This window comes from Macaca thibetana, chromosome 4 (assembly GCF_024542745.1).
Source record: "Macaca thibetana thibetana isolate TM-01 chromosome 4, ASM2454274v1, whole genome shotgun sequence".
In the NCBI taxonomy this organism is placed as follows: Eukaryota; Metazoa; Chordata; class Mammalia; order Primates; family Cercopithecidae; genus Macaca; species Macaca thibetana.
This window is the reverse complement of record NC_065581.1, coordinates 50,488,075-50,514,698: the sequence shown is the minus strand read 5'-3', so window position 1 is coordinate 50,514,698 and position 26,624 is coordinate 50,488,075. Positions and strand designations below refer to the sequence as shown.

Sequence of the window (26,624 nt, the reverse complement as noted above, 5' to 3'; positions counted from 1 at the left end):
CCCACACGCGGCGCCTGGCAAGTGCACAATCGCGGTGAGAGGGGCGCGCGGCAGCCGCCAACGCTCCGGCCCAACTGCCGGAAGGTCTGTGCTCTGGAGCCAGGGTAAATATAAGACCCAGACTGGAGACTAGAAATGGCTAGGGATGGGGAGGTGTGGTGAAGCACAGGGGAAAGAACCATCGTTAAGGTGAGGGGGCTTCTGATCCTCCTTCGCTCCTCTGCCGGCACCTGGAGGGCACATCGCTGATGTCCGGCAGACTGAGAGTTCAATTTTGTTGCTTAGCACCGACCTGCCATAACTTTCAACATGGTTCTCTATGATTAGTCTATTGAAACTCTTTACCTACCTTAAAAGATAAATCATTCTAAGTACAAAAGACCCATTGAATCATAGTAGAAGCCTGAAGCCATCTCTAAATCTGCTTTTTAGGAAGTCAGATTAAGACTCTTAGTTTCTAATAGATGTTTTGAATGTACAGGTATTAGAAACTGTAATAACAATTAGAATTGGGGTTATTGACTCTGCTGGACTTTATATCATCCATTGGCTTCCAGAATTAAAAAAAAAAAAAAAAAATGAAGAGATAAAGCTGTTACCCCCAAATCCACATAGTTAATACTTACCATGTGGGACACTGCTTATGGAAATGATCTTTTAAAGAATGGATTGAAGTCCTAGATAAGGGGATGGTAGTCTTGAAAATAGGTTGCAATTTTCCAAGCAAGTTAGCCAACTAGTAGTTACTGAACTTCAAGAAGTCCACTTCTTTGTTAGTGTTTGAAGGAAATATCAGGACGTTGAAATACAATCTGACCTCAGAAGGACAATATGGTCTTAACGGTGAGATCAAATAAATACAGTAAAGTATCAGAAACAATACTAAACAATTGAGTCAAAATTTAAGTTTGTGACAAAGATTATAGACACCATCTGTAAGGGTATTTTTCACATCTTTATTTTAAATATTTTGTAAATATTTTGTTTCCTTGTTCTAGGGCTATAAAATTATACATCATGGCCCTCCTAAAGACACTCTAGGAAAACCATGTCATCCTGATCTTAAAACACCTGCAAGAAAGAGCACAGTACTTCACCATTAGTAAGTAGCAAGGAAAAAAAATGGTAGCCAACTTTTCAACTATATATCAATGTGGGTTTAAAGAAATAAAATGTAATTATATGGAATAGAAAAAAATATTTTTACTTGAATGTACTATCACCAACAGTGACATTGCTTTCATTGATGCAATGGAGATGATTATAGGTTAGATGGTTGAGAGTATGGGAGAGAAGAGCAAAGAGAAGAATAGAGCGAAGAGAAGAATATGGCATCATGGCCTATTATACAATTCTGGGTCATCAGATGCAAACAATGGGTGATTGAGCTATACAGAAATCTTCAGGCTTCTGTGTATTGCTTTCAATGAACTGATGAGGACACAGCAACCCAGATGTTAGAGCATTTTCCTAAACTTAGCCAGAAGGTCTCTAATAGAACCAGGCCTTGAACATATGAATCTCGAATTAGATTATACTGATTTTTTTTTTGTCCTATAACACCTGGAAGGAAAAACATGTCTCTTAAACCATTCGAAATTAGCAATTCAATCAAACAGCATATGTTTACAGAAAGATCTTATGTGCTCAGCAATCTAGCAGGCATTGCAAAGGATAATGAAAACATGGATAATTTCCATTTATTTATGTTATATGCATAATGTGTTTATTGTATTAGAGGTGTTACATACATTGTCCCTTCCAGTCTTCAAAGCAAAAACCTGTGATATAAAAATCTACATTTTACTTAAGAAAAAAACTGAAGTTTGGCATAGATTTCCCAGACCTGATGGTTTCCAAAGACTGCACCTGTAACCAATAAGGCACAGGTAGTTGATAACTAGAAAGTAAAAATCATAGACAGCTGAACTATAAGAGTTCAACTATAAGGCAGAATCCTGGTAACCTTCACAGTAATTAACCTGTCTTGGGTTGTCAGTATAGAAATACCAGTCCAAAAAGGCCACATCCAGATTATAGTGTGCCTAAGGAGAAGGGAGGACTGATTAGAAAGGGAGAGCATGATTTACTTACTCATGTTAAAAACTATGTGGGAAACAAATAATGTCAAAAGCATTATCAGACAACTGGCAAGGAAGTTTGAGGCTACTGGTATGAAAAATACTATTTCAGAACTTTGTTGACTTAGATTTATTTAACAAAACCAGAGTTTGCCAAAACAGGAATATGTGTAATATATATGCTGCTCTAAACCTTCCACCTTCTTTCTTTCTAAAGATAAAGCAGATATTTCATCCTGCTCAGAGAACCAACAGTAAGTGATAATTCACTGATTTTAATGTGAATATTTTATCATGCCAATCATTTTTATGTTGTCAAGGGTAAAATGATTAGTGAGTTTGCCCATTATTTTATTTTTTGTTTTTTGTTTGTTTTAGAGACAGGGACTCTTTCTGTCACCCAGGCTGGAATGAAGTGCTGTGATCATAGTTCACGGCTGCATCGAACTCCTGGGCTCAAGTGATCATCCCACCTCAGCCTCCTGAGTAGCTAGGAATACAGGCACTTGCCACCATGCCCAGCTCATTATGTTTTGTTTTTGTTTGTTTGTTTGGTTTTAGTAGATGTGAGGTCTCACTATGTTTTCCAGGCTAATCTTGAAATCCTGGGCTCAAATTATGTGCTGTCACCTCAGTCTCCCAAAATGTTAGGATTGCAGGAATGAGCCACTGTGCCTGGCCTATCCATGATTTTCAAAACTTTGATAAATTTGTATTGAGAATGACCTCAAGTTAATTTTATTCTTTTACAGTTAAGAAGGTAAATTATAGCAGTATCATATCCCCAAAAATTTGATATATAAAAATTTTTTACATTTTTTTCTAAAAATAAGTAATGGAATTAATTCTTATGTTTGTGACTTTAAACAATTATACTAGAACTACCTTTAATAGGAAAATGGAAAAATATGGCTGTTTAATAATATCATATAAGCTGGCATATTAATGATTTTACTATTAACATACACAGTTATGTATTAAGAAGGGAATTATTAAAGTAAAAATAGAGGGTCTCCATTGTGCTGCAACAATGTCTGCCTTTTCCCAATTAAAACTGTGTCTCTTTCAATGAGTCAATGTCTCTTTCAAAGTCATTGACTTTGAAGTCCTAATTGAATGAAGACTAATTTCTGACATTACCTATGCATTGGCATAGGTTAATTAACTGTCCTAAGCCTTAATTACATCATCCATACAATATAAATAGTAATACCCAGTAAGGTATGGGAGTGAAATTGTACATCATTTTCCACAAACCATCAATAAATTGTTCATCCCTCATCCCTTTTTTGCATACCATTGAGGATAAAGGCAATGGATGGAACAAGTATCAATGATACACTATTTACAGTAAGTGAAGCCTCAGAAGTATCACAGATAAATTGTTTGGAATTTTCTTTCCTTCCAAGAATTTGGGAGTGCCAATCCCACACACATGAAACAAATCTAGGGAGCATAACTCTAATTTACAAAGTAAACCATTTATATGTCTAATGACAGAAAGGTGAGTGTTTCTGAAACTAAGTGGTCTTGTTGCTTCATCTGAAGGATGTAGGACTTTTTGACATATTGAGAAAGGACAACATGGGTAACAAAATGCTGAGTATCTTTTTAGGAGATAATGAAAATATGAAACAATCTTCGTACCAAATAATGGATTGAGTAAACTTGAATAAGCTATATTTTCAATGCATTAATTGTATTTTTTCTATACAGAGAAATTTGAAAATATTCACAAGTATAAGGAAGAAAATAGATGTAACTTCTAGTTACTCCATTAGGGAAATAACAACTAATAAAGTATTTGTACAGCCATATCTGTGTAATCACAACCTCGTCATCTTAATTAGAGTCTGGTATAAATAGAAGGACAAACCGTTATACTTTTCATGTAGAATAGCAAATTGAGAGATGGTACATATTAAAAATAAACTTTTCTCCAAAAATTGAGATGAAGAATGAATGTCAGTACTATAATGAACTATTCAGGAATCTGTTTTCTTTTTGATGGCATAAGGGTAGCAGAAGTAGGCAGAACGAAGGGAGTATGCCTCTACCTTTTATAGATGTACCTCAAGGGCATCAGTAGAGTTCTTCAGCTTATTTTTTTATTGTCACCATCAGAGACAAGGTTGGCCTCATTATGATTCTACTGGTACTATACGGCAATTCTTCTTTTGTTCCATTCTTAACGAATCTGGGAATCACAGTTCCTTTGAAATAATCAAGATTATATTGGTATTCTCCCTCTTAGAAGTTTTTAAACTACTTATTTCAATGCAGACTTTTGTTTTTCTTGACTTAGTTTTCAGCAATGGCTTTACTACCGGTGTTGTTTCTGGTTATGGTGCTGCTTCCATCTTTACCTGCACAAGGAAAGGTAAGGTTAAAATGGAAAATCTTTTCAGAGCTATCCAGCAACTTTGTGGTATGGCAGGCTATTTTGAAAGTAAAGGAGGGTGAGAGAGTTTGGTATGTCAGAGTTTCCACTGGTTCTCTCAGAGTTCTCAGACCACTTAACACAATTATTCAGATGAAAGGCCAAGGCTATGCTGTATGTGTTCCGCATGTGTGTGCTAGCCACCAGTCACATGTGACTACTGAACACATGATATGATGTTTGAACAGGCAAGATGTACTCTGATGGTAAGAAACTCACCAGATTTCAAACATTTAGAACAAAGAAAGAAGAAAATATCTCATTTTTTTATATTGCCTCCATGATGAAATGATAATATTTTAGATATTCAGTTAAATAATATATTAGGTTCTTAGGGTGGTTGCAACAAATTACCACAAGCTAAGTGGCTTATAACAGCAAAAACTTTTTCTCTCACAGTTATGGAGGCCAGAAATCTAAAATAAAATTATCTACTGGGCTTAGCTCCCTCTGGAGGATCTAAGAGGGAGGGATCTGTTCCATGCCTTTCCCCAGCTTCTGGTGGCTTCTCCCACTGCTTGGCATTCCTTGGCTTGTGGCTGCATCACTCCAATCTCTGCCTCCATCTTTACATTATCTTATCCTCTCTGTGTGTCTTTTATAGAGGCACTTGTCATTACATTCAGGGACAACTGGATAATCAAGGATTATCTCATCCTGAGATCCTTAACTTAATTACATCTGCAAAGACTTTTTCCAAATAAGATCACATTCACAGTTTCTGAGCATAAGGACATGGGCATATCTTTTTGGAGACTACCACCTAACTCATTACAAATAAAATATATTATTTAAATTAATATCACTTAAAAATTAAAATGGCATATCATGTTGAAATTATTTTTCTAATAAACATCACTGGTCTGTGGGGTTAGAAAGCTGATGATAGTTCTCTTACCCCAATCTATTTTCTGATTTCCTTAATTTTATTTCTTTTTAATGAGATCCCCTTACAAAATTAATAATATACTTATACAATATTAAATTAGCACAACTTCTCCACTATGTTAGCACATTTAATTTTTATAGTTAGGGTATAAGAATAATTAGATTTTTATTTTTAATTAAGAAAACAAAAACATTTAATTTTTATAGTTAGGGTATGAGAATAATTAGATTTATATTTTTAATTAAGAAAACAAAAACGCCGACTCTAAAGATCTTAGTGGTTTGTTTAGTAGTGATAATAGAGTTAGTATGTGAAGGGCCAAGAGGATTTTGAATTCAGATCCTAGAGTTATTTCTAATATGCTACTTTGTTGAATTGACTCTATAATATGGTCAGCAATCTTCAATGATAAAATGTGCAGTGTTCACCTACAGTGTGTATCTCCTAGCCAGGAAGCCTCTGAAACAGCTTTGGCATTGCTGTTTGTTGTCACATCTTCCATTAACTCCGTGCACACTAGACTCACTAGGACTTTTCAGACTGGAGGACTCTGACACTCAGTTCAAACTTCATTTGGCATTCAGAAATATAGTCATTGTATCAATGTGCAGGTAATTTATTCATCACCTACGACCTCATTCAAATAATTTGCTGTTCTTTTCATTTCTTTCGCCGAAAGATTTTCTTTCATACCCCTTTCCAATCCCCTTTAACCTCTCTGGCTCATCTCCTGGTCTTCATTTATAAAATTATTAAAAAGTGAGATGTCATTTTGTTTTGGCACCACTAAATGTTTGAAATCAGATGCTCTGTAAACACTCTGCCCAGTATGATTTTCTGATGTTTTCAAGATGCCTAGAAAACTCTATTCATCTTTCAAAACCCCAGAATCACATTTTATGAAGCTTTCCCTGACTTCAAAGAAGAATTGATCCCTCCTTCTTCTCTATCCTATAGATCCCTAAGATCAGTTTTGTTATCATGTGTATTGTAATTTTTACTTATGTCACGTCACCTATTCAATGTAAACTCTTTAAGGATAGATACCATATTTATTTTATTCTCAATATGTTTAATGTTTCTAGTCAGGTAATAGCTTTATTAACACATTTAAAAATACATCTCTTTTTCAGTACAATTTTATCTACAAAGCAAGAAGGTGTGAGAAGCAGGAAATAATTTAGAAATTAATTTTTTATGTGTTTTGAAATGAAACCACCATAACCAGATTTTTTTAGATCAAGAGGAAATATCCAGGGATGTTATTTTATGCTTTGATGTGATGCAGAAATCTGCTTCTACTGATACTTTATATGCACATCTTTTCTAACTTATGAGTCAGTAACTTTGCCATATTTATTGGTACAATGGCATCCGCTATCAGTCCCTGTTGTTAGGAACATAAAAGCAGGAAAGAGAAATTCACATATAGTAGATAATGGCAATAATGTGCTCAGACCTATGGTATAAGAATTGTGAGAGCCTTAAGGGAACTCAGTATGGGAGGAGAGGAGGATAACTTATTGCAAGGTGTCAGAAAAAATCTATAAGGGGCCCTATTCCTTTTAGAATTATACTTCAAAATCTTGCTCATACCTATATAACATCATACTCCTGTGTAAATCTAGGTCATCAAATTGCTTGGACCTTGATCCAGCAATTTTCAGACCCTATTCCACCTCCAGGCTTAGCAGGCCCCGTACCACACACACAGACAAATATACAACCACAAAGATAAACCAAACATATTAGGGCCCAATTTCATACTTTATCAGTTATGTTTCTGTTACTAAAAGGAACAAAGTCAGCTACAGATAGATTTGATCCCTCCAAATTGCTTTAAATTGATTTTTTAGTATTACAAAGTTATCTTTTATGCAACCCATAAAATTTGCTACATAATAAGTATAATGGTTTTATTATAGTACTGAATGCAGACATGCACTTCAACTGGGCCTAAACATTTTTCCTTAAAGGCAGATACCATGTCAAGGAAAACTGCCCCATAAAATTTAGGATGAATCATGAGCTCCAGCTTTACCCTACCTTGCAGCCTGATCAAATGTGAATGAATATATCTCAAGGTTTTTAATTTGCATGCTTGTAGTTATAAAATATTATTATTCATATGTCTATATAAATCATATTAAAAGTTCCCTTGCTGGGAGAAATGGCAGATAGGAGGCATGACTAACTTGCTGTTGTCACTTGGATAAACAGAACAATATGTGGATAAACAGAACAATATGTGGAGATTCACATCATGAACTTTTGCGTCAAGAACCACTGCAGGGGCATGGCAGGAAAACTGAAAGAACTCACAGACCCTTTGAAAGAAGTGGCTTGCCACTACAAACTCTGTCAGTTCACTGAAACACTGTGAGTGCCCAAAGTGTGAGGGAAGAAAGTCTGCCTCTAAACACACATCCTCACTGAGGAAGCTGAAAATCCAGATCATGGGAGAAGGATTTAACCTTACTTAAAGCTGAAACGAATTTAGAGAGCCATGCAAAATAAAAAAGAAGAAGCAGCAGTGAGAAGAGCCCTGTAGGCAATCCCAGTCCCCACAGAAGCCCAGGGAAGCCATTTCTGACTTTATCTCACAGAGATCCTCAAGGAGGGAAGCCAGTGGAATTAGGGAGGAGACTTCCAGCTGAACTTTGTAATAATTTTGACCAAGTACAAATTTTTCTGGGCAGATCTGGGATTGTGAATGGGAAGTACAGATATGAGTACAGAAGCTGCAGCAGGTGGGAAGTGGGGAAAGGCCTGAAAGCCCTGCTTACTGTCTCCTTGGGGAGGCTTGTAGCCTGGACCAAGATCTCAGCCTTGCACAACAGAGGCCTGGATATAAATTCAGCTCTATTGGCCGTTGAGGGAGCACAGCAGGGGTGAGACTGGCCTTGCTGGCTGAGTAGGAGCTTAGTGAAGCCTGTCACTGCTGGCTTTCCACTCCTTCCCTGGTGACCTGTATGAAGCAGCAGAGGCAGCCATAGCCCCCTTGGAACATAACTCCTTTGGCCTGAGAACCACACACCCATCTTCCACAGTGGGTGCAGGAAGCCCCCACCAAGGAGAGTCGGAGTTCAGGTATGCCTAATCCTGCCCACACATGATGGTCTTTCTCTACCTAACCTGGTAGCCAAAGACAAAAGACATAAACTCATGGGAGCTCTATGGCCCTGTCCATCACCTGAAAAACCTGAATACTTATCCAGGAGACCTTAGGGCAAACTTGTATCCCCCCATACTACCACAGCTTATGCTGTCTTGAAACCAACTCAGGCTGTTACAGCAACTCATAACAGAACAACTCTACTCCAAGGAAGGAGAAAACAACGGTTAATTCCACTGCCTATAACAATCCCGGCTAACCAGAGGTCCTGAAACTGTCCACATGACAACTTCACTATTAGCATAACCAACATTCAAGAAAACCAGTGCACTAAACAAAACTACAACCAAGGACTCTCAGAGTCCACTTCACTCCCCTGCTACCTCCACTGCAGCAGGTGTCAGTGCCTGTGGCTGAGAGACCTGAAGATGGATCACATCACAGGATTCTCTGAGGGCACTCTCCAGTACCAGCCTGGAGTCCAGTAGCTCTGATGGGTGGCTAGACCCAGAAGAACAATAACAATCACTACAGTCTGGCTCTCAGGAAGCCCCATCTCTAGGGGAGGGGGGAGAGTACCACATCAAGGGTTCGAGGCAAGAGTACCTGAACAGCAGCCCTTGAGCCACAGACCCTTCCTTGGACATAGTCTACCTGATGAGAAGGAACCAGAAAAACAATTCTGGTAATATGACAAAACAGTGTTCTATAACATCCCCCAAAAGATCATACTAGCTCACCAGAAATGGATTGAAACCAAGAAGAAATCTCTGAATTGCTGGAAAAAGAATTCAGAAGGTTAATTATTAAGCTTCTCAAGGAGGAACCAGAGAAAGGTGAAAACCAACTCAAAGAAATTTAAAAAGTAATGCAAGTATGAACGAAAAAATTTCCAGAAAAATAAATATCAGAAATAAAAAACAATCACAACTCCTGGAAATGAAACACACTTAGAGAAATGCAAAAAATACTGGAAAGTTTCAACAACAGAATGTAACAAGTGGAAGAAAGAATTTCAGAGCTTCAAGATATGGCTTTTGAATTCTAACAAAGACAAAAAAAATGATAAAAAGAAAATGAACAAAGCCTCCAAGAAGTTTTGGGATTATGTTAAGTGACCAAAGCTAAGAATAATTGATGTTCCTGGGGAAGAAGAGAAATCTAAAAGTTTGGAAAACTTATTTGAGGGAAATAATTGAGGAAAACTTTCCTGGCCTCGCTGGAGACCTACACATTCAAATACAAGAAGCTCAAAGAACTCCTAGGAAATTCGTCATAAAAAGATCATGACCTGCGCACATATTCATCAGGTTATCTGAAGTCAAGATCAAGAAAAGAATATTAAGAGCTGTGAGGCAAAAGCATCAGGTAACCTACAAAGGAAAATCTACCAGATTAACTGCAGATTTCTCTGCAGAAACCCTATAAGCCAGAACAGATTGGGGTCCTATCTTTAGCTATCAATGTACATAAATCAGTGGTACTGCTATACACCAACAGCGACCAAGATGAGCATCAAATCAAGAACTCAATACCTTTTACAACAGCTGAAAAAACAATAAAATACTTAGGAGCATACCTAACCAAGGAGGTGAAAGACCTCTACAAGAAATCTCCGGAACACTGCTGAAAGAAATTATAAATGACACAAACAAATGGAAACACATCCCATGCTCATGGATGGATAAAATCAACATTGTAAAAATGACCATACTGCCAAAAGCAATCTACAAATTCAATGCAATTCCCATCAAAATACCATCATCATTTTTCACAGAACTAGAAAATACAATCCTAAAATTGTTATGGAGCCAAAAAAGAGCCTGCATAGACAAAGCAAAACAAAACAAAAATAACAAGCCTGGAAGGATCACATAACCCCACTTCAAACTATACTACAAGGCTATAGTCACCAAAACAGCATGGTACTGTATAAAAATAGGCACATAAACCAGTGGAACAGAGTAGAGAACTCAGAAATAAGGTCAAATACTTACAGCCAACTGACCTTAAACAAAGCAAACAGAAGCATAAAGTGGGAAAAGGACACCTTATTCAACAAATGGTGGTGGGATAATTGGCAAGATCCATGTAGAAGAATGAAACTGAATCTTCATCTCTCACCTTATACAAAAATCAACTCAAGATGGATCAAATACTTAACAAACCATGTAAACTCTAGAAGATAACATCAGAAAAACTCTTTTAGACATTGACTTAGGCAAATGTCTAAGACCAAGGCAAATGTCTTATGACCAAGAACCCAAAAGCAAATGCAACAAAAACAAAGATAAAAACATGGAACTTAATTAAACTAAAAAGCTTCTGCACGGCAAAACAAATAATCAGCAGAGTAAACAGAAACCCCAGAGAATGGGAGAAAATCTTCGCAAACTATTTATCCAACTAAGGACTAATATCCAGAATCTACAAGGAACTCAAACAAAAAAAAAAAAAAAAAAAAAAAAATCCCATCAAAAAGTGGGCTAAGGGCATGAGTGGACAATTCTCAAAATGAAATAGAAAAATGGCTGACCAACATATGGAAAGCTGCTTACATCATTAATTATATGCTTAACATTATTAATTATTAGAGAAATGCAAATCGAAACCACAATGAGGCTAACACCTTATCTCTAAAAGAATGGCCATAATTTAATTTAAAAAATAATAGATATTGGTGTGGATATGGAAAAGGGAACACTTTTATACTGCTTGTGGGAATGTAAGCTATTACAAGCACTACGGAAAACAGTATAGAAATTCCTTAAAGAACTAAATGTAAATCTACCATTTGGTCCAGCAATTTCACTACTGAGTATCTACTCAGAGGAAAAGAACTCATTATATGAAAAAAAGACACCTGCACACTCATGTTTATAGCAGTACAATTCACAATTGCAAAAATATGGAACCAGCCTGAATGCCCATTAATCAATGAGTGGATAAAGAAAATGTGACATATATGTATATATATTATATATAATATATAATGTATACGTATATACATATCGTGTGTGTGTGTGTGTGTATATATATATACACACCATGTAATACTGCTCAACCATAAAAAGAAATGAAATAATGGCATTTGCAGCAACCTGGATGGAGTTGGAGACCATTATTCTAAGTGACGTAACTCAGGAATGGAAAAACCAAACATGATATGTCCTCGCTAATAAGTGGGAGCTAAGCTATGAGGATGCACAGGCATAAGAATGATACAATGAGGCCAGGCGCGGTGGCTCACACCTGTAACCCCAGCACTTTGGGAGTCCTATACAGGCGGATCATGAGGTCAGGAGATCGAGACCGTCCTGGCTAACATGGTGAAACCCTATCTCTACTAAAAATACAAAAAATTAGCTGGGTGTAGTGGCGGGCACCTGTAGTCCCAGCTACTCGGGAGGCTGAGACTGGAGAATGGCGTGAACCCGGGAGGCGGAGCTTGCAGTGAGCTGAGATGGCGCCATTGCACTCCAGCCTGGGGGACGGAGCAAGACTCCTTCTCAAAAATAATAATAATAATAATGATACAATGGACTTTGGGGACTTGGGAGAAAGGGTGGGAGGGGGGCGTGGAATAAAAGACTACACGTTGGATACAGTGGACACTGCTTGGGTGATGGGTGCACCAAAATCTCAGGAATCACCAGTAAAGAACTTATTCGTGCAACCTTTTACCACCTGTTCCCTCAAAACTGTTTTTTGAAAAGTTCCCTTGAAACAGAAATCGGCATTTGTGGCCTCCGAGGGGTTTTTAGTTTGTCATGCCATGAGTTACTCACAATTCCCAAAGCTTCAATCTACTACTTTCCTATTTAAACATTTCAATCTACTACTTTACTATTTAAAAGTTATATCTTCAACTCAGATTTAGTGACAATGCTTAACAACTAATGTTGACTTTTAATATTTAAATATTTGTAATATTTAATATATGTACATGATAACTAAATATTTTGCACTTTTTAAAGTGACCTTTGTTTTCTTGCATTAACTTATTCACTATTATATGAAATTTACAACATTGTTAAATAATAATTCTAATTTTATTTTCTTTTAGGATCCCGCTTTTACTGCTTTGTTAACCACCCACGGGCAAGTGCAAAGGGAGATTGTAAATAAACACAATGAACTAAGGAAAGGAGTCTCTCCACCTGCCAGTAACATGCTAAAGATGGTAAGAGGCAGTGATGTAACGAGATGGGTGTGAACCAGCTGTGGCAGGAGCAGACGGCTGGCCACTGGCATCTCTTACGAACTTTGTGGTTTACAAAGTTGTGTCTTTTTTTTTTTTTTTTTTTTTTTTTTTACAATGGTTAAAAAAAACCGTCAATTATACAGGGTTATTAAATTTGGAAGGCAGAATTGGAAGTCAAATATTCAGGCATCCACTGTTAAATCATTACACTTTTTGTTCATTTTCTTTTCCGGTTTAAAATCAAGAAATCCCCTTTCCTTCAGGGTGTCAGCTGTTGTGAGTAAAAGCCCACTTCCCAGGGCACAGTCCCTGAAAGACACGTATCTCTGATACGAAAGCAATGGCCTACATGTGAAAACAAATGGAATTGGAAATAACGTTGGCCAGCTTATTACTATTAAAATATAATGAGGATATTTCACCTGCTTATCAGTATTTACACTAGCATCATTAATAAATATCCTAGGTATGGCTGCTTTGCTATCATAAATAATCACATATTATTGTCTTATTTTGCCTTTTAGATATATTACCTATGGACTACCCTTCATGTGTAAACTGGCACCAGAACAGATAAAAACACTTAAATATATTTTAATAACAGTAGTATTAGAGAATACATCTACAGAAATTTTAAACTATTTACAAATCAGATTATAAAGTGTATGTTTCATTGTGGCTGAATCATTAAGTGTATTTTGTTTTCTTGTGACGTTTAGGAATGGAGCAATGAGGTAACAGCGAATGCCCAAAGGTGGGCAAACAAGTGCACTTTACAGCACAGTGATCCAGAGGACCGCAAAACCAGTATGTAAATTAGTAAATATTTGTTGAATAAATAAATGAATAAAACAATAATAGAGCATTGTAGGATGCTCTATAATAAGAAGACTTTGAAAATAAATGTTATTTATACTGCTGTCTTTTTGAAGTCAAAGTATCTGTATAGAGAGGGATATTTACAGTAAGAACAATGTTGTGGTTTTTTATTGTGTACATTATGCAAATAATTTTGCTTCTTGCAACCAGTTCATGAATACAGCAGATTTTATATCATCTTTATTTTTGTAAGTGTAAGGATTAGAAAAGCCAGAATTTGAAAGAAAAGTGACTCACCCAAGAACATAATCTGAAACAGAGTCGTACTAGAAATTTTTAACCAAGCTTTCTGATTTCTAACCCACTGCCCTTTTTGTTAATTTATGTAGCTGTCGGATGTTTTGAAATCTATTCTTTTGTATCCATAAAATATATTGAACTTATGATGAATTATTCCTTTTTTGATCTAAAGTGGATAAAAGTGGATAAAGTGGATTTAAATTTATCATATTCAAAATTTCTATAAAAATGAATATTTTTGAATATGTTATTTAAAAAATTTTTAATATGAGGCAATCAAGTATTTTGTGTGGACTGGATACCTACAATGCACAGAATGCTACATTTGAGTTTTAAAAAGACTTATCAAGGATTATAAAATCTAGTAAATGCCCAAATAACTTACAAAGTGTTTCTGGGCTGTAAGGCACTTCTTGACAAACTCACAAGGATTTCAACTTGTGATATCTGATTTCCTGGTTAAGAGAAAATCCATAAATTTTGAAAACTGTTATCCTTCCTGGTGTCAGTTTTCTCTTTCTTGGGACTCTTAAAAACAGCCTATAAAGTCTTTTTTTCAGATTTCACACAAAGTCATATACATTTATTTAGGGTCCTATATTTGAAAAATCTCTGTTGAGGGTTACTAGAGCAAAAGACAAAATGTAAGAATTGGTCACTGCCTTTAGCAAGCTTACCATATAAAGCTGGGAACACTCAAGGCATACACATGGAAAATTTAGCATGCAAGGAGTTTTAAAGAGCAGAGTGTTAGCCTACTCAAAGTTTTATGTGGTCAGGCCAGCCTCAGTGTGTTAGGCAGTTCAGTGTTCTTATCGGCTTTATAGCTGATAAGGAACTGAAGCACTCCTTTATGTATTAATCAACAGTTAGCATCTGCTGGACCCTGGGTTTGAAAGGCAACATCTTTGTGTTTATGTAGTCAATTTCTTTTACCATTGCATGTTTATTACCTTGCTCATGAATGATCTGCCCCTTAGGTACAAAATGTGGCGAGAATCTCTATATGTCAAGTGACCCTACTTCCTGGTCAGCTGCAATCCAAAGCTGGTATGACGAGAGCCTAGATTTTGTCTATGGTGTAGGACCAAAGAGTCCCAATGCAGTTGTTGGACATTATACTCAGGTAAGAAGAATGCATGAAAATACCTATGTCACAAATGTTCTAATAGGAAAGCTTCTCCAAATTATGACCACTGCAATGTTCAATTTAGGAGAACAGTCCGAGTGGGAAGAATACAGTCTTGGAATTTGGCTGCTGTAGAGCTGTCATTTTTGTCCATTGTCAGCCAAACTCTTAGTAGGAAAGCATACTCTGTATTGCTCCTACATTATAAATTTCAAAGTGATGAATGTACATGAAAATTAAATATTTTTAAAATTTATGACTTTGGTTCAATAATTTAAATATTTGTATGGTATATGTCTATAAACTAAAACTAACATTTTTCAGTTTTATATTTGCTACTATTTCTTTATATATTTTTCCTCTTCTCTAATGTACTTTTGTATATTTATTCCATTGTTAATTTGCAGCTTGTTTGGTACTCGACTTACCAGGTAGGCTGTGGAATTGCCTATTGTCCCAATCAAGATGCTCTAAAATACTTCTATGTTTGCCAATATTGTCCTGCGTAAGTAGACTGTTTAGCATTTAATGGCAATAATTCTACCTGTAATTTATTTTTTAATAGTTCTCATATCTTAAACCAGAATGAAAACGTATCTCAATAAAGGGGAGGGGATAAATGTTTGGAAATGTTTTTTAAGGTTGAGACACTTTCAACTTCCCAGAGGAGAACAACTTCTCAGTTTCAGTTATAAAAACTGAATCATTCCTCATCAACAGAATAATGTCTTTTCTTTCAGTTGGCTTTCCCTCAGCTTAGGGTTACTCTATGAGCATGTGTAATATATATTTCTCTAGAATTAGTATCATCACGTCTTGCTAATTTCATACTTTAGGAGTATAGATGCTTCGGGGTGCTGGTGAGATTGCAAATGGAAGATGGATTGTGATTTTGGCCCTTTCTGCTCCAATATTCCTACTTCTGCTTATGTAAAACACACACACACACACACACTCACTCACAATTACCATTACAAATGGTTCATTTATTTGGATTTCAGTGGCCTTTCAGGACATCTTTATTTCAGAATACAGAAAGGATAACATCTTAAGTCTCTGATTCTCAGAATTGTTCACAGAAAGCTCTTTAACTATCTTGTAAAGTTTGATTTGTAGCAGTAAACGTGCTCCTTCATTAAACAATACGTTTAGAGTTATCCACAATAAATCCTATGGATATTTTAAGGAGATATTCACGATATGTTAATTTAAAATTTAATGTTTGAAATTCTTTACCACTGGAGGCTGCGGTGGGGGACACAACTACAGGATTTGTTTCGAGACTGTAGATAACGAAGATGATATAGGGTTCCGGTTTGAGAAGTATAACCTCCCAAGTCATTTTCCTTCAAGTACCTATTAGGATTTAAGTAGAGAGAATTGAAAGGCCCTAGGAGGATGTATCCACACTCACTGACTGGCCCTCAGAAGGGAGGCATCCGCAGCCAGGTATCAGAAGTGACAGTTGGAATAGATCATGAGGGAAGTCAAGGGAACTAGAACTTTTAAAATCCTTTTGTATCTGTTTCACAATTTTCCAAGAGCTCATACACATACAGCTATATTCTAGGCAAAGAGACTGAGATTTAGCTGCACTTCCTTGGGTCCTTAGCCCACTTGGTCTATTGAGATTTCGACTCCTACATATTTTTTAATGAATTTAATGGCCAATAGAATAATGATCATCATTAACTTATGGTTAGTCATTGCAAAACTATTATATCCTGGATATCAGTATTTATCAAAACTTTTCTGTAATTTTTTTCTTTTTTTTTTTTTTTTTTTTACTTTAAGTTGTGGGATGACAAAAACTAATATTCTGTTTTGGTAAATGTAAAAATCTCATACATGCCACCTCTAGAAACTCACAAACCTTCCTAAGCACACTCCTACAAACACACCACTAACTACTGAAAAATCTCAACCTCCATCTGGAAGAAAAAAATACTCTGGAGGTATATTTTTCATAGTTTCTGTTAGAGACACTATGGGTTTTTTCAAATGGAAAATGCTGTTTTAACATTGCATATTAATTTCCTGCTACAACCTGGTACTCCTAGGATCTTGTCCTTTCCCTCTACAAGATATGTTTTGTCCCTTATTGGCACCTTGGGATACACTGCCTTAGTAATTTGACTAAATATACTGGGAGATAAAGATAGTGTCGCCACACTGAATATACTCTGAAAATTTCAGACCCTTTTCATCAAATTTAGTTACCCAGCCTGTGAAATTATGGTCAAGAAGATATGTCCATGTGTGAAGCGTTTTCTTAATTTGGGTTGTTATCTGAAATACTCATTGGGAATTGTAATTTTTCAGTTTTGTTAACATACTAAAAACACTGAATAATTATTTATGTATATTTGATGATTGATACTGCCCTTAGAGTATAAACAGTAAAGTGAAAAATATTTGACATGTATTTCAAATTTCAGTGGCAATAATGTGAGTAGAAAGAATACCCCTTACCAACAAGGAACACCTTGTGCCAGTTGCCCTGATAACTGTGACCAAGGACTATGCAGTAAGTTTGAAGTGATTAGCTTGCTATTATTTATTATATAATTGATATTTTCTTTTCTTTATATAATTTAACAAAACTCCTAAAGTAATGAATTGAAATAACATATTTATGAAAAAACCCCAAAAATATTCAACAAAGTATGCTTAAAAAAACATTTTACACACTGGAGGAGCTACATATTATTTGTAATGAAAAGCATATTGCCCTATGTAACATAATGGAGTATTTATCATCAATGTGTTTTTGTGGCTCTGCAGAGCCCATTAATATTAACCATACACCGTTTGGTAAATAGTTCAATTATCAAAGTTCATTTAACTGTACCAAAAGTGGTATTTTAAAAGAATCAAAATGTATAAATCTAAGGTGTGAGACCAAATTATGGCTCAGTCTAGACAGGCACGCCAAATATTACTGTTTATTTGTGCTAATGTGTTTGTCATGCTGATTTCCTCACTTCTTTTTTATAGTGTAATTAGGATCATAGTGTTTGCCTTAATAAATGATTACTTGCCCTATAATTTCATAATTGTTTTGTGTATATTTTTATGACAAAACTCTATCTATATACAATATTGGCTCATAGGACCTGTGCACATATTTTTGCAAAAGGAGAAAATGAAATACATATCATATATCTCATTTAATAAATTGCCATGAATAGAAGTAAAAATAGCTGCTGGCTTTCTGTAGTTGGGATACTTTTATTAAAATTATTATGAATGATAAAGTTGACACAATCACTGAAACTTTTACCTCTTCAATGCACTCACCTTTACTAAGTATTTTTTCTGACCCAGTTATATAGCTGTATTTCCGAATATTAATGATACCAAAGCTATAAATCAGGCAGAGGTGGGCAGATAACAAGGTCAGGAGTTCGAGACTAGCCTGGCTAACATGGTGAAACCCCGTCTCTACTAAAAAGACAAAAATTAGCCGGGTGTAGTGGTGGGCGCCTGTAGTCCCAGCTACTTGGGAGGCTGACGCAGGAGAATCGCTTGAACCTGGGAGGTGGAGATTGCAGTGAGCTGAGATCAGCCACTGCACTCCAGCCTGGGCAACAGAGCGAGACTCTGTCTCAATAAATAAATAAATAAAAGAGAAAAATAGTTGAATACTTATACATTTGCTGAATGTAGTTTGCTAACAAGTCTGGAATTCATCTGTCATAGTATCAGCTGGTATCAGCTGCTGTGACCATGGGATTACCTGCATCACCCCTCTCATAAACCCTAGGTAACACAGAGTGGAGAGAGACACTGTCCACTTGGGGGAAGAAGGAAGTGTGTGGGGTACTCTGCCTTGGATTTAGTACTGGGCCTGCCACAACAAAATACATACCAGGAAGAAACCCACAGCTCCTAAATCCAGATTGGTATGCATAGAAAGAGCCTCTAGACCCACCACAGCACCAAAAAGGAATCTGCTGCCCCAGTGGGGCAGTCTCAAGTCTCAGTACCACTGGTCAACTAAAATGGCCTCAGACCCAAAATGAATTGTAGTAGCTGGAAAGTCATAACAGCTGCTGGCCTTGGGCAAGCCCTAGTTCTGTCCTGGTCCGAGAGTCCATGGACTTCAGATGCATCAAAGCACAGTGACAGCTGTGGCATCCAGGGAATTGTCCATGTTACCCTTCTCCTAACCAAGTTTGCAGCAAATCTGGGTTTAGAACATCATCTAATAATGAAATAACTGCCATCTTAGGAGACTCATTAGTCTCCTTTAAATTCTTGGAAGGCCTTCTGAAGAAGAACAGGTACAAACAAGTCCAGACTGAAAAGACTAGAATAATTAATTCTTTAGTGCCTAGATACTGAGATAGTAATCCACAAGTTTCAAGAACATTCAAGAAAATATGACTTCATCAAAAGAACTAAGTAAAGCACCAGTGACCAACCCTCGAAAGATGGAAATGTGTAGTCTTTAAGGTAAGGAATTCAAAATAGCTGTTTGTAGGAAGCCCAATAAACTTCAATAAAACACAGAGAAACAATTTAGAAATTTATCAGAGAAATTTGAAAACGAGATTGACATTAAAAACAAACAAACAAACAAACAAAAAAACCCACAAATCCTGAAGCTGAAAAATATGATAAATAAACTGAAAAAACATTAGATGGTCTCAACAGCAGAATTCATTAAGCAGAAGAATCAGTGAGCTTGAAGACAGGCTATATGAAAATACAGAGGAGAAAAAGAGAAGGAAAAAGAATGAACTTTCTTCACTGATCTACAAGATCAATAAGACAGCATCAAAAGAGCAAATGTAAGAATCATTGGGATTCTAGAGGTAATAAAGAATGAGAAAGGGGTAGCAACCTTATTGAAAGAAACAACAAACAGAAAACATTCCAAACCTGCAGAAAGATAGAAATAGCCAGTAAAGAAAGGCCAAAGTTTATTAATCAGATTCAACCCAAATAAGACTACCCCTTGGCATATAATTATAAAATTCTCAAGGGTCAAGGAAAAAAGAGAATTCTAAAAGCAACAAGAGAAAATAAGCAAATAACATGTAACAGAGTTTCAATACACCTATCAGAAGACTTCTCAGTAGAAACCTTACAGACCAGAAGGAAGAGGGACAATTTACACAAGTGCTAAAAAATGATTTTAAAAAACCTACGTAAAATATTGCACCCAACAAAACTATTCTTCAGACATAAAAGAGAAATAAGGACTCCCAGACAAATTCTGGAGGAATTCATTATTACAAAATCTGTCTTAAAAGAAGTGCTAGGCTGGGTGTGGTGACTCATGCCTGTAATCCCAGCACTTTGGGAGGCTAAGATGGGCGGATCACGAGGTCAGGAGATGAAGACCATCCTGGCTAACACGGTGAAACCCCCTCTCTACTAAAAATATAAAAAATTAGCCAGGTGTGGTGGCAGGCACCTGTAGTCCCAATTACTAGGGAGGCTGAGGCAGGAGAGTGGCGTGAACCTGGGAGGCGGAGCTTGCAGTGAGCTGAGATCGTGCCACTGCACTCCAGCCTGGGCAACAGAGCTAGACTCCATCTAAAAAAAGAAAAAAAAAATGCTGAAGGGAGTTCTTCTATCTAAAAGAAAAGAATGCTAAAGTGTAACATGAAATATCTAAAGATATACAACTCACTAGCTGAAGTAAGCATACAGAAAAATTTAGAGTATTCTAATATTGTAATTGTGGTATTTAAACCACTCATATCTTTACCATGAAGACTAAAACAGCAAAACTGTTAAAATAATAACTATAACTTAAGGTATAAATTGAGACATTCAAAAGTCAAAAAATATCATGGGTATATGAAGTTAAAATGTAAAATTTTTGTTTCTTTTCTTTGTGATCAAAGTTGTCATCATTAGTTTAAAATAATTTGTTATAACTATAAGAACTTTTGTAAGCCTCATGGTAGCCACAAAGAAAAATCCTATAATATACACACTGAATATACACTAAAAATAAAAGGCAATTGATGAAAACATACGACCAGAAAAACTCACTTAACAACAAAGGAAGGCAGCAAGAGAGAAAGAAAAGATTACTAAACAACCAGAGAATGCGTAACGAAATGGAATTAGTAAAATTCTTACCTATCAATAATAACCTTGAATGTAAATGGACTTAATTTTCTAATTAAAAAACACAGAACAGATGAATGGATTAAAAAAAACAAGACCCAGATGTGCTTCATACAATAAAAAACTCATTTCCCCTGTAAAGACATGCATAGAGTGAAAGTAAAGAGATGAAAAAAGATATTCCCTGCAAATAGAAACCAAAAAAGAGAAAGTAGCTATAAGGCCATTATTTAATGATAAAGGGGTCAATGTGTTAGGAAGATATGATAATTATAAACACATATACACCCAACATCAGAACACCTAGCTATATAAAGCAAATATTAATAGACTTAAAGAAAAACACAGATAACCATTTAATAATAATAGGGGAATTCAACACCTCACTTTTAGCAATGGACAGATTATTCAGACAGAAAATCAACAAAGAAACATTTGAGTTAAACAGCTTTCCGGACCAAATGAACCTAACAGACATTTACAGAACTTTCCATTTGGTAGCTACACAATTCACATTGTTTTCATCAGCACACAGGATATTCTCCAGAGAGAACACATAGACCAGGAAACAACTCTTAAATTTTTAAAAAATGGAAATCATGTTAAGTATCTTTTCTAACTACAATGCAATAAAACTAGAAATCAGTAACAAGAGGAACTTTGAAAACAATACAAAAACATGGAAATTAAACAAGATGCTCCTGAATGACCAATGGGTCAATTAAGTAATTTTTAAAAATTAAAAAATTTTCCAAATGAATAAAAATAGAAACACATCATATCAAAAAGTATGGGATACAGCCAAAACAGCATTGAGGGAAAGTTTACAGCATGAAACTACTACATCAAAAAGTAGAAAGGTTTCAAATAAGCACCCTAATAAATGATGCACCTCAAGGAACCAGAAAAGCAAGAGCAATCCACACCCAAACTTAGTAAAAGGAAAGAAATAATAAAGATCAGAGAAGAATAAACAAAATTGAGGCAAAAAATATAAAAATATAAAAGATCAAAGAAACAAAAGGTTAGTTTTTTGAAAAGATAAAGAAAATTGACAGATCATTAGCTGGACTAAGAAAAAGAGAGGAAAAAAACTAAAATATAAAATCAGAAGTGAAAAGCAGACATCACAATCGGTGCTATAGAAATGTAAAAGAAATGTAAAAGACCATTAGAGACTATAATGAACAACCAAGAAATTGGAAAACCTAGAGGAAATGGATAAATTTATGGATACATACAACCTACCCAAGACTGAACCAAGAAGAAACAGAAAACTTGATTAGACCAATAATAAATAATGAAATTGATTCCATAATAAGTCTCACAACAATGAAAAGTTCAGGACAAGATGACTTCGTTGCTGAATTCTACCAAACTTTTAAAGAGCAAACACCAATTCTTCTTGAACTATTCAAAACATTTGATGGGGGTGGGGAAATTCTTCTGAACTCATTTACAATGCCAGCATTATCCTGATACAAAAACCAGACAAGGGCACAACAAAAACGAATGAATATAGATGCAAAAATCCTCAATAAATACTGTACTAGTAAAACAAATTCAACAACACGCAACAAAGATTATATGGCATGATCAAGTGGGATTTATCTCATATATACAAAGATGTTTGGACAAAATACACCACCTTAACAGAATGAAAGACAAAACCTATGATCCTCTCAATAGACACACACACACACACACACACAAAAGCATTTGGTGAAATTTGATAAAATTCAATATCTCTTCATGATAAAAACTAGAAACCAACTAGGCATGGAAGGAACATATCTCACCACAATAAAGGCCATATATGACAAGCCCACAGCTAATATCTTACTAAAAGGTAAAATGTTAAAAACTTTTCTTCTAAGATCAGGAACAAGACAAGGATGCCCACTCTCACCAATCTTATTCAACATAGTATTGAAAGTTCCAGCCAGAGCAATTAGACAAAAGAAAAAAATAAAAGGCATCCAAATTGTAAAGAAGGAAGTCAAATTTTCCCTGTTTGCTAATGACGTAATCTTATATTTAGAAAAACAAAGAACTCCCACCACACAAAAAACAAACAAACAAACAAAACTCTTAGAACTCATAAACTCAGGAAAGTTGCAGGATACAAAACCCAAATAGAAAAACCAGTTATGTTTCTATACACCAACAATGAACTATCTCAAAAAGAAAGCAAGAAAACAACTACATTTACAAATGCTACAAAATGAATAAGTAAATACCTAGGAATAAATTTAACAAAGGAAATAAAATATTTCATAGGAAAAACTATAAAACACTGATGAAAGAAATTGAAGACTACACAGAAAAAAATGAAATACATACTATGTTCATGGACTGGAAGAATCAATATTGTTAATAATGATCAAACTACCCAAAGCAATTTACAGATTGAATTCAATCTCTATCAAAACATTCATGCCATTTTTCACAGAAATAGAGAAAACAATCCTAAAATTCATACAGAATCACAAAAGACCCTGAATAGCCAAAGCAATTTTGAGGAAAAAGACAGAGCTGGAGGCTCTGGCTTCAAAATATACTACAAAGCTATGATAACCAAAACAGCGTAGTATTGGCATAAAAACAATAATGTATACCAATGAAACAGAGAACCTAAAGATAAATTAACACATTTATAACCTATTGATTTTTGACAAAGGCACCAAGAACATACACTGGGGTAAGGACTGTCTCTTCAGTAAATGATGTTGGGAAAACTGGATATCCATATGCAGAAGAATGAAACTAGACCCCTATCTCTCACCATATACAAAAATAAACTCAAAATGGATTCAAGATTTAAATGTACAACCTGTAACCATGAACTACTTGAAGGAAGCAATGGGAAAATCCTTTGGGACATTAATCTGGGCAAAGATTTTATGGAGAAGACCTCCAAAGCACAGGCTGCAAAAGCAAAAATAGACACATTAAATTATTATCAAGCTGAAAAGCTTCTGTGCAACAAAAGAAACAGCTGATAATGTGAAGAGACAATCTGAAAAATGAAAGAAAATATTTACAAACTGTTCATCTGACAAGGGATTAATATCCAGAATATTCAAAGACCTCAGCAACTCAGTAGGAAAAAAACACATTAAAAAGTGAGCAAAGGGCTGGGTGCGGTGGCTCACGCCTGTAATCCCAGCACTTTGGGAGGCCGAGGTGGGCGGATCACGAGGTTGGGAGATCAAGACCATCCTGGCTAACTAAACCCGTCTCTACTAAAAATACAAAAAGAAAAAATAAAAAAATTAGCCTGGCATGGGCAACAGAGCGAGTCTCCATCTCAAAAAAAAAAAAAAAAAAAAAGAAAGAAAGAAAAAAGAAAGAGAGGAAAGTACATGAATAGACATTTCTCAAAATAATACAACAAATGGCCAAAAAGTATTTGAATAAAATGGTCAACATCCCTAATCATCAGCAAAATGCAAAAAACTACAATGAGATTTCATCTCACCTAGGTTAGAATGGCTATTATCAGAAAGACAGAAAATCAAATGCTGGCAAAGATGCAAAGGAACTTTTATCACTGTGGCTGGAAGTGCAAATTAGTACAGTCATTATAAGGAACATTATGGAAATTCCTCAAAAAAAAAAAAAAGAAATTACTATATGACCCAGCAATCCCACTACTGAGATACCTCCAAATGAAAGATCAATGTGGCAAAGAGATGTTTGCACTCCTACAAATACTGCACGATTTCACTAATATGTGGAATCTAAAAAGGTTAATTCAATAGAAGTAGAAAGTAAAATAGTGATTGTCAGTGGCTGGAAAGGGTAGGCGGGGGTGGAAAGGGGTGGAGAGGGGTCAACAAGTGCACAGTTGCAGACAGGAAGAATAAGTTTGGTATTCTATTACATAATAGAGTGACAATAGCTAATAATAATTATGTCTCAAGAGAGCTAGAAGGATTTTGATTGTTATCACCAAGAAATGATAACTAACTTATTAGAAAGAAATGTGTTTAAAGTGATAAATGTGCTAAATACCCTGATTTGCTCATGATGTAATGTATACATGTATCAAAACATCACACTGTACCCAATAAATATATGCAATTATTATGTACCAATTACATATTTTAAAATTAAACTTTTTGACAAACATATGCCTTTACTACAGGACTAGCAAAATGAGTTTAAAAAATGGACAGGTTTGAGAGACAGAAAGTAGAATAGTCAGTCAATGTTTATCCCCTGTGCTGGGTGAGTGCTGGCCAAAAGAAGAAATGAAAGAGTTCAAGTTGATTCCAGTTCCTGGCTTAAATTACTGAGTAATTGGAGTGTCATACCCCTTAGATTGTGGGAGTGATGCCGGGAGATCACTCCTGAGAATTCTCAGCCTTTTAGCAAATACAAGGAGTTTAATTTGAGTTTTATTGAGTTTGAGGTCCCCGGGGAACATCCAAGTAGAAACATCAAAAGGAAAAGGGCATATTGTCCTTGTTTTATACTTTTATCCACCCATAAAGATTATTAACTCAAAAAAAGCATTGGAGTGTAATGCCAGGCTGCCCAATATTATGATATGATGGAAACAGTCCCTATCAACATGTGCTACTAATCACACTTTGAACGCTTGAAATGTGGCTAATAAGATTAAGAAACTAAAATTTTAATTTTAATTTAAATACCTATGTGTAGCTAATGGTTCCCATATTTGGCTATGCAGGCATAGAAAGATTTAGTTACATTCATATTATTTTGCTTGCTGAGGGGGAAAAGTAGGTCAATTTATTTTAGAAACATATCACTAAATGTAGAATTTAAACAGTGATAGATTTATCAGTGAGCTCAACTAAGACACCTCATATGTCCCTTAAGACGTGAAAGACCCATTATAGTGTAAGTGATGCTAACTTGTTTGCTCCCTCCTACCCCCTCCCCACGCACTTTGAATGTATGGTTTTGCTGTTACTGAGGAAAATGATAATGACATAATTAATCTGTTTTTGTTACAGCCAATAGTTGCCAGTATCAAGATCTCCTAAGTAACTGTGATTCCTTGAAGAAAACAGCTGGCTGTGAACATCAGTTGCTCAAGGAAAAGTGCAAGGCTACTTGCCTATGTGAGAACAAAATTTACTGATTTGCCTAGTGAGCGTTGTGCAGGACTACATGGATAAGGGCTGCATCATTTAATTGACACATACCAGGGGAAATTGTATGTATGTTAGTTACAAATTTGATTTCAAAGAGCAATGCATCTTCTCCTAGATTCAAAGAGCAACGCATCTTCTCCCGGATCATCACAGAAATCACTTTCAGGCAATGATTTACAAAAGTAGCATGGTATATGACGACAACTGCGAACTCTGACATAAATTTAGTGCTTTATAATGAACTGAATCAGATTGAGGATTTTGAAAACTGTATAACCGTAGGATTTAGGTCACTAGGCCTTTGGATCAAAATGGTGAGTTACATATAACCTGAAACATGCTGAAGAAGAAGACTGTAACATCATTGCCATTCCTACTACCTGAGTTTTTACCTGCATAAACAATAAATTCAAAGCTTTACATCTGCA

General features: G+C 35.7%; 1 protein-coding gene across 4 annotated transcripts; it reads left to right on the top strand.

Moving 5' to 3' along the window:
- On the top strand, positions 1 to 26,624 carry CRISP2 (cysteine rich secretory protein 2). Of its 4 annotated transcripts, none has more exons than XM_050786214.1 (10): positions 1 to 104; positions 999 to 1,102; positions 2,299 to 2,335; positions 4,387 to 4,461; positions 12,592 to 12,708; positions 13,449 to 13,536; positions 14,829 to 14,974; positions 15,385 to 15,482; positions 17,416 to 17,504; positions 26,056 to 26,624. In XM_050786214.1, the coding sequence occupies exons 4-10, from the start codon at positions 4,396 to 4,398 to the stop codon at positions 26,181 to 26,183; spliced, it is 732 nt and encodes a 243-aa protein (XP_050642171.1). In that variant the 5' UTR covers positions 1 to 104; positions 999 to 1,102; positions 2,299 to 2,335; positions 4,387 to 4,395; the 3' UTR covers positions 26,184 to 26,624. The 4 variants fall into 4 exon arrangements, with proteins under 4 accessions (XP_050642171.1, XP_050642174.1, XP_050642173.1 ...); XM_050786216.1 differs by having other exon boundaries at positions 20 to 84; XM_050786215.1 differs by having other exon boundaries at positions 93 to 189.